At 41.0% G+C, this 13586-nt stretch overlaps 1 protein-coding gene across 1 annotated transcript; it reads right to left on the reverse strand.

The window, feature by feature from the left end:
* Positions 1-1388: 1388 nt before the first annotated feature.
* Positions 1389-6930, reverse strand: LOC115984625. Its single transcript, XM_031107648.1, has 3 exons — positions 6811-6930; positions 6105-6374; positions 1389-1997 (listed from the first exon to the last, which is right to left on the reverse strand). The coding sequence occupies exons 1-3, from the start codon at positions 6928-6930 to the stop codon at positions 1389-1391; spliced, it is 999 nt and encodes a 332-aa protein (XP_030963508.1).
* Between the last annotated feature and the right edge of the window lie 6656 nt (positions 6931-13586).

The raw sequence follows: 13586 nt of genomic DNA on the forward strand, positions 1-13586 counted from the left end.
TGGAAATTATGGAATAGTAAAAAAATAAGGGAATAAAAAGTTTGGTATAATGCCCTCCCTAAAAAGGAGGTGTCCAGCCACACCTGGCCAAAATGGCTAACTAACAATAAATTTTCAACTATCTAGTTAGGAGGCAATTTTTGTAAACTATATTTTTTACTAGCATCTCGAGTCTAAGAGACTTGATTTAAAGTCTATAATCGAGTCTTCGAGGGTCGATTTTCATGTTTTGATCTTGTCTGAGTTGGCATATTTTCCACGTGGCATACACTTGGAAATCGAGTCTTAGAGACTCGATTTCTAAGTAAGATTACAACACCACAACACCAACAAAGAAATCAAAACAACAACACAAACAAAGAAATTAGAGCCAGGAGCTAGAAAAAAAAAAAAAAGAAAGAACAAAGAAATCAGAGCCAGGAGCCAAAAAAGAAGAAGAAAGAAGCCGAAGAATAAAAGAAACCCAAAAAGGCTACTCTCTTTCTCATGCTTCAATCCAAGAAACAAAAACACCACCACAACCACCAGATGCATGACCCAGGGGCCGCGCGGCCCAGGCTCGTGCGGCCCCTGGGTCACACCGCTTGGGGCTCGCGTCCTAGCCTGGGGCTCGCGCAGCCCCTGGGTCGCGCCGCCTGGGGCTCGCGTGGCCTGGGGCTGCGCACGAGCCCCTACTTCGTTGACGGAAGATGGGCTACTTCACTTGACTGGGTTTTTGAGATTTGGGGTTTAGGTTGAAGATGGGTATTTAAGCTTGAGAGCTTTTGGGTCGCTCTTTCTCTCACTCTGAGACTTCAAATTTTTTTAAATCTTTTTGGTTTGTAAATTGAGTGTTAGAGACTCGATTTTCAGGACCATATGGAAAAAGATGCCACATCAGACCATGAAAATCAAGTCTTTGAGATTCGATTTATAGGCCAAAATCGACTTTCTTGGACTCAAGATGCTAGTAAAAAATATAGTTTGCAAACATTACCTCCTAACTAGATAGTTGAAAATTTATTGTTAGTTACCCATTTTGGCCATGTTATGACTTTCACTCCAGTCACTAACCCTGCCTCCAAATATTTCAATGGCTGTTTTGTTTCTCCATTCTCTAGTATCCTAAACAACTGGCTTAAAATAGAATCATAAAGTCACATCTATGGATAAAACCTTAATTTTAATGTCAGTTAGCATAGAATTTGCTCAATTATAGTTGTGATAAGAAAAGAGACTATCTGTGTATCAATCAAATGTGTAGCATTACTGTAAACTACTCATTTAATTATGAGATAAAATAGCATCCCATTATTTAACTATTTAAACTCTATTAAATCACAGACTATGTTCTCCACTCCAACCTAACACACTAACCAAGATCTCTTCTTAAACCAAACATCTGAAAATTATCTAAAGCCACCATGTCTATCCCAAATCTGCAATGAGCACTCTGAGTTAAAGTTGAGATCCTTTACCATTTGTCTGGATTTTATAGGACCTGGAAGGCCTTTCAAGTTAGGAGATCTTTGCTGGTAACCATTAGTCTTGCAAATCCTGCCACCACTTGGCACTTCAGTAGTGATAGAGGATATGAGAGACAACTTATTCTTATATGGTGAATAGCTTTCAGAGCATGTATCGAAATTCTCGAGCCGTGTTTTTGGTGAGCTCATTGATCTCGCTTTTGCCTTTGCAGATTCAGTTGCAGCCATGTAAGTTGGAACAAGAGAGCTTGACAAAGTATTATGATCTCCCAATGAGCATTGCCTCCTATGATGAATTGATCTTTTGGGAACAAATATTGGAGAATCCAATCCTTCAAAATTATTCTGTCCCTTAACATTTCTTAGCTTAAGTTGTCTTCTTCCGCTGTCATCTGTTTGTCTTGGATTTGAAGTCAAAACTGAGTCCAAATCTTCAATTTCTCTACTTTTAGTAATTTGTGTGTCTACCCATTGGTCCAACCAGTATCTCCATCTTCCGTTTACCTTGTTTCGATCTGTTTCTGCTGACTTCTGAATAATTTTTCAGTTGAAAGTATCAGTAATTAAACCAAAACTTGAAAAATATATAATCAGAAGATTATAGAACAAAAGGAGCTTACCCGATGGCTAAAGATGAACAAATAATAATAATAAACGGCACACAATTACATTTAAGCATGCATATGGTTTCAAAGGTATGCAATTTTGAGTAAGTTTTACCACAAACTAACAATAAGTAAAAGTTAAAACAAAATTTCCCTTCACTTGACCTTACTCATAACCAGTTAAAAACCAGGCAAAATTTGCCAAATAGCACAATTTTAGAAAAAGATTTAGGAGAATAGCACACAAACAAGTTATACAAGATATAAATTCCACTCTAGTATAATCTAAATGTATGTGTGTGAAATTCCCTCTTAAAGACTTGAACCCCGACCTTTGCCCCTACACTCTACAAACACTTATATTTGTAGAGTGACAATTGCACCAAGAGTGTGCGGTGGTTTGAAATCACTATTCAACCAAACGTAAGAGAGACAAAGAATTAGCATCTAGAAAATTTTTGGGTAAAAAGCCTAAATTGATTCAAGCATGAGAGCATTTTTAATGCATTCAAAGAGTAAAAAACCTAAATTTAATTTTACTGATCAATATCCTACAATTGCAAAGGTATTTAGCTAAGGTGATGCTAGACATGTTGTAGAGATTATCTACTTGGCACATAATGCAAAGTGACTATGAAGAAGCTTGGGATAAAATGAAAAAGCTTGGGATAAAATGATTCAAACTTATAAGATTAAGTGTGCATTTTTCTTCTCAAAAAAAAAAGAAAAAGAAAAAAAGATTAAGTGTGCATTTGGCATTTGCTTAAAAAGCCAATTTTTTTTTTTAATTTTTAATTTTTTTTATTATTCAGCTTATTTTTGCTACTATTCATGGATTCCATTACACTTTTTGGTACTATTTATAGGTTTTATTGTACTATTTCAGCTACTTTTTAACTCTATTTATAGTACTTTTAGTAAAAAGTTTTCAATTTTAGCTATATAAGCTGTTCCCAAACAAATTCTAAAATTCTTAGTTCATTAAATGACATATAGAGATAATGGCTAAATGTTACACGAATATGACATCTACTTTAGTGATGCAAAGTACTCAACTTAGTGAAAGTTTGAACAATACTTGAAAGATTACTTGCTATTATATTTGGATTTTTCCTTTTTTTTTTTTTTTCAGTATTTTGAAAGTAGTAAAAGTGACATTAGGAATAGATTGAGTATTGTGGGGCCCGGCCCAGAAATGATGGGCTATTCCAAATTCAGGCCCGTCCGAGGAGCGTCCTGTCCGAAGAAAAACCACGTATGAAGCGTTACTCAATCCCAATAAACGCCAAGGGAACCTGTCCGAGGAGTAACTCCTCCTCGGACCTCACGAAGCCCAGACAAGGAGCTCTCCCCAGCCACTTCAGTTCATCCTCCCAACATATAAAATGAATAAAATCCAAAATATCCCATGGAGAGCTACCACCACATTAATTGCGCCCCAACCACCCTCTTGGCCGCATTAATGAGGAAATGACCCCTGAACAGTACCGCCTTGGCCTCTGCAACTCACATGGGGAGAGATGAAGGCGTCTGATGGGACAGCCACTCAAGTAGGTGCTTAGATAGTCAACAAGTGTAGGGTTGAGATGAGAGAAGGGAACTATATAATGTAATGGAGTCCCTTAGAGAAGGGGACGAAAAATTCTGTATGAGGAACTAAAGAAATAAACTTATACGTGAGAGATCCATTTTCGTGTCTTTATTTTCTGCAACCATATTACCCATGCATCAGACTGCATAGACTCACTGAGGCCAAGTTCTTTGACCCATCCTCTACAAATATTTATTGTGGGTTGCACTTTGGGCCAGGGCCTGATCAATCGAATTTGGGCCAGGAAAATCGTGCAACTACAATTGGCGCCGTCTGTGGGAAGAACTAGAGCATCAGTTAGCACAACGGTCAAGCATGGCAGAACTAGGTCCGCACCAGGAGAATCCTCACCAGGCTAACTCCCAACAGACACAACCCGCCGAGTCCCAGAGGCAAAATAATCCCGTCAACCCGGGCCACAGGGGAAATCGTGAGGGAAGTGTGCATACTATCCGGACAAGCCAGAGTCACACTCAGATAGGTAGTCATGTGTCTCAGAAGCGAAATAGTCACCAGGCCATGCAGCGAGAGATAGATGATCTGAAGAGGAAGCTACGACGAGCACAGCGAAGGCGATCTCCTTCAGACTCAGACAAGTCCTCTAATGCGGAGGACGTGAGTTACCGACGAAGGTCAAGGACCCCCCCAAGTGAAACCTTTACCTACGAAAAGGAACTACGCCCTGTGCGGAAGCATGAGAGCACATCTAGTAAGGGTTCGGGAAACGACGCCATGAAGAAGGCGTTGGATCAGGTTTCAAGGTCCCCCTTCACGTATAGAATTGAAGGGGCTGAGCTGCCTCGACGTTTCAACCAACCAGCATTCGCCATCTATAGCGGTCGATCAGACCCAGTAGAGCATGTGAGTCAATTTAACCAAAAGATGGCGATCTACTCGCAAAATGAGGCCCTTATGTGCAAAATCTTCCCGTCCAGCTTGAGATCAATGGCGATAAGGTGGTTCAACGGCCTGAAGACAAATTCCATAAGCTCTTACAAGCAGCTCACTCGGGATTTCTGCTCTCGTTTTATCACCAACACCAGAGTCCCCAGGCCCCTCGGTTCGCTATTGTCCTTGTCCATGCACGAGGGAGAGACTCTGAAAGCATACTCCGATAGATACTGGGAAGTATATAATGACCTGGATGATAACCACGATGCTGTCGCTATCAGCACATTTAAAAGCGGCCTCCCCACCGACCATGGCTTAAGGAAGTCCCTCACTGGTAAACCAGTTGCCAACGTTGATCAGTTGAGGGATAGGATAGACAAGTACAAAAGAGTGGAGGAAGATCAGCTGCAAGGGAGGGGGAAGGAGAAGGTTATCCACCCCAAAGCAAATGATTTCAGGTCGGAACGGCACAATCATGGTCAGCCGAGGAGAGATTTTTCGCGATAGGCTGGGCAGAGTAACCCGCAAACAGTGAATGCCATATTCAGAGAGCCCGTACAACAGGTACTGGAGAAAGTAAGAGATGAACCCTATTTCAGGTGGCCGGGAAAGATGGCTGGAGAACCTTCCAAACGTAACCAGAACCTGTACTGCCACTATCATCAAGACCATGGGCACACTACCGAGGACTGCAGGAATCTGTGGAATCATCTGGATCAGTTGGTCCGAGAAGGAAAGTTACGTCACCTGCTGCACCCATCGAGTGGCCACACTGGCCAAGCAACACAAGAACCTCGAAAGGACGTGACCTTAAGACCACCCACCGGGACGATACATGTCATCTTCGCTGCACCAGGAAGAACGGGACCACCCATCCCCAGGGTGTTAGCTGTTGATCGGCTCCCCTCCGGGAGCAGGCAGAGGGAATACAAAAGGTCAAAAAAGGGAAGCTCTTTGATACTGGGGTTCTCGGATGAGGATAAGAGAGGAACTATTCAACCTCACGATGATGCCTTGGTGGTCACTCTGAGGATTGGGGGCTTTGATGTGAAAAGGGTGCTGGTGGATTCGGGAAGTGCAGTAGAGATAATGTACCCTGATCTATACAAGGGGCTGAACCTGAAGCCAGAAGATTTGGCAGCTTATGATTCCCCCCTTCTTAGCTTCGAGGGAAGAATGGTTACGCCAAAGGGACAAATCCGACTACCCGTACAGACTGGGGCGGAGGTGGTGGAAGTGAATTTTATCGTCGTCGACGCTTACTCACCCTACACCGCGATAGTCGCCAGGCCATGGATCCACGCCCTGGAAGCCGTAACCTCCACACTTCATCAGAAGGTGAAATACCCATCCAAAGGACAAGTGGAAGAGATCCGAGGAGATCAGTCCGTATCCAGGCAGTGTATGGTGGCCGCCGTCTTACAACGGCCCCATGCCGAGTCCTCGGCCCCTGAAAGTTTATAGCAATCAGCCGCCTCGGCAGAGCAAAACGACGGACTGGCCGAGGAGATAGGGTGTGAAAGTTTAGATAAAATCGCTGTCAACAACGACCCGGAGAAGTTCTTTCTCGGTGGCAAGGTTAATCTGGGTCGAGAACAGCTCCTTGCGCTGGTCCTCCGCCTGGGCCTCAGCACTCTTTAAACCAGCCTCTGCAGACTTGCGCCGGTTCTCCGACTCCTTGAACTTGTCCATAAGTTCAGTATAATCGTGCTGGAGGGACCCCAAGGTTTTCTCCACCTCCGCTCGCGCCTGATTCTCGACCTCAGCCCGACTACTATTACCACGGCAAAATTCCTCAGCCACGAACACCTGCTGGGTAATCTACAAACGAAACAAGATTGCTGTAATCTGAGGTCAAAGAAATTAATGAAACAGTAAAAGGATTACCTACCATCGCGAGATCCCTTTTAAGGGATAGGAAGATCTCGGGCTGAGAGAACCGCCTATAAGCCTCCATATCCCGAGGAAGGAGTAGGGGCTGCTCTAGGGCCTCGGCCACGTAGCCCGCCCGACCTCGATTGTACTCTCGGATCGAAGCATTGTAGGGAATGGCCACCCCATCCAGCTCCAATCTGGGGCCCCATGCACGCGGGGTAGCGCGTACATCCGCAAGAGTCTCCTCGTCTCGACTCTCCGAGGAGTTGCCCCTTCTGCTCCTTGGCGCGCGAGTGGTTTTTTGCTGCTTGGTCGGTTGAGCAACCACCTCGCCCTCCTCAGGAGTGTCGGCCGGCCTTTTCTTCTTTAAGTCCGGATTAACCTTAAGGCCAAGGTCTGAGGTGTCCGTAGGAGCCACAGGAGGGAGGGTCTTGCCCTGTGGTGGAGTTGGTGCCTTCGAGGACTGTCCTTTCGGCAGCCGGCCTTTCCCTCGGGAGGCCATCAGCTCCTTTAGAGTTTTTCCTTTTTCTACCATGGGCTCTATCTCCTCGTCCGAAGTATCGTCCGAGCAAAGAACGATGGAAGGAACACCAACTGCAGAATGTCGGTCCCGCTCTCCTTCGGGATCAGAAAATTCCACCAAGGGGGTCTGTTGAACTTCCTCCTCAAAATAAAACTCGTCTATTTCTGCCTCAAGGGAAAGACGAGATGATTCAGCTTCCCCTTCAACCTGAGCGGCAGCACCAGGCTCGTTCGGCGGAGGTAGTTGCTCTGCCAAGTAGGGATCTCTAACACCAGGCAAAACAACTGGTGGCAGATCGTGTTCAGCTAGGAGCCCGTCCCTGGACACGTCAATCCTAGCCAACCTCGGACTACCAGCCCTTATGGCGTGACCGATAGCCTGGAAAGAGCTGCTCAGGGGTTGATAGCCCAGAACCAGATGGGCAGCACGCAACTGCCCGTCCTCGGAAACGTAGATCTCCGACCGAAGAAGGTAGTTCAGCGCTGGCACGTTCACAAAGTTCAGCCGAGGGGCGACGTGATTTTTATCTGCAAACAATCAAGGAAAAGAGGATTAATCCACGAAATCTTCCAATTATAGAGAAAGCAAAAAGTGTAACCCCTCAATGCTAAATCCTATCCCAAAAGGGACCGATCCTAGAGACGCCGCACCTGGGTTTCCTGCCCGAGTTGGACAATGAATACCGTCGAACCACTCCCCAGAAGCAATAAGGAAATCATTCTTCACTGTCTTATTGGATATTGGGAGACAAGAGATCAACCTAACGTCCTCATTCCGGGATTTAAGATAATACCCCTCATCCCCGAGGCGATGACATTCGTACAGATAGGCCACATCGTGCCAAGTAAGGCCTAGATTCATCCACTCGTTTAAGACATCTACACAGCCTAGTATCTTGAACATATTCGGGGCACACTGGTACAGCGTCAACCTATGGTTAAACAAGTACTCCCTTGTAATCCTACGCATGGGAAGTGTCATCCCTCCCTCTATAAAGGCAATCATGGGGATAACGACTTCTCCCGCACGCCTATCTGTCAATATTCCTTCAAGAGGACAGTACCGCAGCCCAACCCCCGGGGGAATGTGATATTTAGCCCTAAAGGCCTCCATAGCGGCGGGGGTGTTAACTAATTTCTTAAATCTACCCATCTGGACTGAACCGAGGAACAAAAGTAAAGACTCAGAAAAAAAAGTAGAGTCCGAGGAAGAAATTGAAACAGCAAGATGAACGAAATGTACTGGTACCTTCACAAAACGTTCAATGAGGCGCCTGGGAATCTCTCGTGGACGAAACGCTTCACAAAAACGGCTACGATGGCGTAACGGTCGCAAGTGTTCGTGTATCTCTGGGGTTCGATGGAGTTCTCTGGAAGCCTCTAAGGTTTGCGAAATGCAGATAAAAGAAGAAACTGAACCCCTATGACGTCTTATATAGCCAGGAGGAGAGAGAAAAGATCGCTCCTGCCTAAAAATACGGGAAAAAACGATGGCCGTTCGATCTACGCCACACCGTTGGATGAGGGAACATAACGCCTCCAGAAGTTAATGGCCGCGCCTCGTAAATTGCAGCGCGTCAGAAGTAACGGTCCGCACGCGCGCCACACGCTCTCCTTATTTCCACCCTCTCCCAAAATATCAAAACCCCGTCTTTTCCTCCTCGGAGGGAGATAGAAACCGGAGTTTTGAGGGGCTAATGTGGGGCCCGGCCCAGAAATAATGGGCTATTCCAAATTCAGGCCCATCCGAGGAGCGTCCTGTCCGAAGAGAAATCACGTATGAAGCATTACTCAATCCCATAAACGTCAAGAAAACCTGTCCGAGGAGTAACTCCTCCTCGGACATCACGAAACCCAGACGAGGAACTCTCCGCAGCCACTTCGGTTCGTCCTCCCAACATATAAAATGAATAAAATCCAAAATATCCCATGGAGAGCTACCACCACATTAATTGCGCCCCAACCACCCTCTTGGCCGCATTAATGAGGAAATGACCCCTGAACAGTACCGCCTTGGCCTCTGCAACTCACATGGGGAGAGATGAAGGCGTCTGATGGGACAGCCACTCAAGTAGGTGCTTAGATAGCCAACAAGTGTAGGGTTGAGATGAGAGAAGGGAACTATATAATGTAGTGGAGTCCCTTAGAGAAGGGGACGAAAATTTCTGTATGAGGAACTAAAGAAATAAATTTATACGTGAGAGATCCATTTTCATGTCTTTATTTTCTGCAACCATATTGTCCATGCATCAGACTGAATAGACACGCTGAGGCCAAGTTCTTTGACCCATCCTCTACAAATCTTTATTGTGGGTTGCGCTTTGGGCCAGGACCTGATCAATCGAATTTGGGCCAGGAAAATCGTGCAACTACAAGTATAATGTTAGGGAAAAATTACGTGTTTTGAGTTGGAAGAATTCAATTTCAAGAAATAACTTGGTATGTTTACATTTTTTTAAAGTAAAAATAGGTAATAACTATTCAATTTCAAAAGATAACTTGGAATGTTTACATTTTTATTTTTTTCAAAAAAATATTATTTTTTTTTCAATTAAAAATTTCAACTACTGAATTAGAATTTAACCCAAATGACTATTTGATATGTTTACAAATTTTTTTAAAATTGAAAATAAACTTTTCAAAATTTACTTATTAAAATAAAAGTAAATCCAAATCTTAGTATATTTTCATCCTATACGATTTGAAATGTACGGTGTCAATTGCTTGATGATTCCACCTCTTTATTATTCTTCTTCTTTTTTTTTAATTTTTAAATTTTTTTAATAAAATTTATATATAAAATAAATTTTCAATTTTGAAATCCACGTCATAAATATTTTTTTAATCATCTATATATATATATATATATATAAAACCGAAATTTCTGCTAGCACCACAATTTTTGACGTCAGCATCATTTAAAAAAAAAAATACAAAAATACAAAAATTCTGCTTTTTTTTTTTCTCTAAAAGCCGATAATCACTTTAAAAAAAAAAAAAAAAAAATTCCAAATACCCGTTACAAAACCGATACCGATACTTCTTCAAAAGAATCAAAACCTAAACCTAAAACTGACGCTTCTTCAAAATCTGTCCTCTTCTCACACGCTAGCATCACCTAAACCTAAAACTCACCCTTTTCTTCCCCCAAAATCAAAACCCAAAACTCAGATTCTCCCACCACCGCCGCCGCCTCCACGGATTGCCGCCACCACGGGTCACCGCCACTACATCTTTTGGTTTTCCTCTCCCTATTATGCAACTCATTCTCTACATTGAAAATCAAAATCCATACCGAATCCCTAGGTACGCTTGCTTTCCTCTTTCTCTTTTCTCTGATTTTAAGTTTTTCAATTGAAATCAAACAGAGTAAAGGCAGCCTACTTAATGATGAAAACAGAGGAAATATTTCTCTTTTTTTTTTTTTTTTTTTTTTTTAATTTGGAAATATGATTTAGGTTTTGGTATTGTAGTCTGATTGGTTTTGATTTAGGAAGAACAGATGCTTGACATTGATAGGTTTTGGTATTGTAGTATTGTTCGTTACATATTTACATGTCCAAAGCTGAATACAAGAAAATCCTGTGGGTTTGTATTTAAAATACAATATGATTTCAATAATTCAAAACCTAATCCAAGCTAATTCTTGCGTTATTGCAACAGAGACTAGCTTTGGAACTGATAAACCTTCTATTGGAATTTCAAAAAGTGGAGGTATGTCAAATTTTGATTACCATATGTTAAATTGTTTTTTTATCTCATAATATATCTTATAGTTTGTGCATGCTATACGTGTTTATGAAAAAATTGATGAACTTGCAGTTGCTGACAAATTAATGTAAACTGTTATTTTGTTTGGTTGAAGGGAATTAATAAATCTCATAATGAGTATTGGGCGATCTCAATCTAACCTGCTATTGGAATTTCAAAAAGTGGAGGTATGTTAAATTTTGATTACCATATGTTAAATTGTTTTTTTACCTCATAATATCTCTTAGGAACTTGCAGTTGCAGACAAATTAATATAAACTGTTATTTTGTTTGGTTGAAGGGAATTAGTAAATCTCATAATGAGTATTGGGCGATCTCAATCTCATGATTTAAGTATAGGTGAGATCTTCATTTCCTTGATTAACATTTACTTCTCACACAAGTCCAAAGTATACCAGTTGTCAAGGATAAACTTTCTAAGTGCTTTCCATCCATCATGGGTCAATCTAACTTCAGTAAAGATTATCATAATAGTGTTATGGTGAGACTATCTGGGAAGGGTTGAGTTGTGATATTAATTTGTAATATGATGTTGTAGCACTATTGCAAGATGGATTGGGTCACATCACAAATGGTTTCAGAAATTTATCCAAAAAATTGAATGATGCTGTCCAATGGTGTGCACAATGCTATACAATATATACAATGTAGTAGCAGATAAAGTTGATTGTGATAGTACAAGGCCACAAGCTGAAGATGTCTACTTGGCAAAGAATAAAAGGTTGAAGGAAAGGGACACAGGTAAACATTTGGATGTCATTGCGACAAATTGATAACGTTTTGGAAAATTAGAATTTCCTAAGCTGCTTTCATACCATGGTCATTTTTTAACTTTAGCCATACTATACCATATTTGGAATTGACGTTGCTATTGTGGTAATTTTTGTCATATGCAGTGAAGAAACGTATATTTAAAGAAAATAATAAAAAGAATTTGTGAGTTTGTTTAACAGGTTGTGAAATTAAGGACAATTATAAAAAACCTCTTCAAGTCATTTGTCAATTTGAAATGTACTTGATAATGAAAGATTGGCATAACATTGTGGCTTAGAAAATATGCTTTCTGAAACTATTTTTGCTATGTCGACATTTGACATTAACAAATCTGTGGTTGGCTCTTTCAGGGGGGCAAAGCTCTCCATGGCCTGAGCTCTAAGAGAAAGCAGATGTTGGAAGATGTAAGCCTACTCAAGAATTTAAAGATAAATGAAACTGAGTCAGGTACATTGACTTGACATGTGACTTAAAATTCATCTGTATATATTAGCTTTATACCGTTTGATACTCTTGCTGGAAGTCATCAACTGTATGTAATATTTCTCCTTTCCTCCAAAGACATGGAAACCAGGTGGTCCCTATTGGATTTGGGTTGGATATTTCTGCTTAGATGAAAGCATTATCTCTCCCTTGAATCTCAATGGCTACCCGCATGATTTCACCTTTGCTTAATTTGTCTCATGTTGGAATTTATTTCTATCCTATTCTTTTGTTATGTTCAGAATTGATTTTCTTTTGAGTATTTGGGTTAATCTCCATATTTATATTAATATTGTTTTCGTGGGTTTGGTTTTGATTTAGGAAGAACAGATGCTTGACATTGATTTGTAAAACCTTTGCTTTTTTTAATTAGGGTTATTTTAGGTAGGGTATCGATGGTTGTTTTTCTTTGATTTTTTAAATTCCTCAGTTTAAATTATTTAACAAATTTACCATCTTTGGCTCATATATTTGTTTCACGTTGACCTTTAGTTCTTTGCAGTTCAATTTTCAGTTGCTTATTTTGAATTCTCATATATTATATTTGTTCCTTCCCCTAAGCCTAGGTACGCTTGCTTTCCTAGATATTTACTCCTTCCAGGTACAACATTAATTGGTTTCATAATATTGTTCGTTACATATTTACATATCCAAAGCTGAATATAAGAAAATCCTGTGGGTTTGTAATACTTATTAAACCAAATATAAGAGTACATTATGATTATTGTAATATATTACTTCATAATATTTGTATTTATCTCATTTTTAATATTACTTTATAATATTACATGTTTCATCTTATATTAGAGCCAATTTAGCTTTCAATAATTGAAATTTGAGAAATGTTTAAACCTTAATATGTTAACGTTTGATTTAAAACAATCTCGTGCATCGCACGGGTTAGCGACTAGTTAAACTAAAACACTAATTAATTTTGGTGTTGTAAGTAGAGCTTGAATATCAAGTCCCTTTTATTTGATGATAAAATATTTTATTAATTAAGTTAATTTGAATAACTCAATTGTCGAAATTGCAAGTTGTTTAAGATATAGTTCTTCAAAGTACAATAATTTAATTTTTTTAATAATTAATTTCAATAACATAATTGTATTGAGTGACACAACAAATTATATTTGTAGGGACTCGATTCGTGACGACCCCAAGATGACATTGGGCTCGTACGTAAAGAGGGTCCAAACAATATTATTTGTAAAGCGTGGGTTTGAAAGACTAGGCCTTGGTCACCGGACGGTGGTTTGGGTTGGCTCCGGTCAGTGAATCTCGTTCAAGGAGTCTAGGGAGCTTTGTGCTCTTGTTATTCTCCTTATTTCCAAGACACCATCTTTGGGAGGACTGGTCGTCCCCCCTTTTTTTGGTGTACAAGTTTTCCTTTTTATATCTCTTTTCGGTCGATCCTGACCCTCCACCTGTTTATCAGGCAGGATCCTATTCGTATGTCTATCCCATCAGCCGCCTCCCTCTACTTTTTATTAGTTGCTCTAACTGAAGCCACCCTGGTCAGGCGTCTTCTCTCATTAATATGGCTGGGACGTTTGTGGGCGCATTTAATGCAGTGGTGACGTATTTACCTTGAACCACCCCCGCTCC

Source organism: Quercus lobata, chromosome 4 (assembly GCF_001633185.2).
Source record: "Quercus lobata isolate SW786 chromosome 4, ValleyOak3.0 Primary Assembly, whole genome shotgun sequence".
NCBI classification, from domain to species: domain Eukaryota; kingdom Viridiplantae; phylum Streptophyta; class Magnoliopsida; order Fagales; family Fagaceae; genus Quercus; species Quercus lobata.

Coding starts and splice junctions, on each gene's coding strand:
- LOC115984625 (XM_031107648.1), bottom strand. CDS start 6,930: ATGGCCTCCCGAGGGAAAGGCCGGCTGCCGAAAGGACAGTCCTCGAAG. Junction 6,375..6,810: donor CCTCAGACCTTGGCCTTAAG/GTTAATCCGGAC, acceptor TTTCGTTTGTAG/ATTACCCAGCAGGTGTTCGT. Junction 1,998..6,104: donor CCGAGAAAGAACTTCTCCGG/GTCGTTGTTGAC, acceptor AAAATTATTCAG/AAGTCAGCAGAAACAGATCG.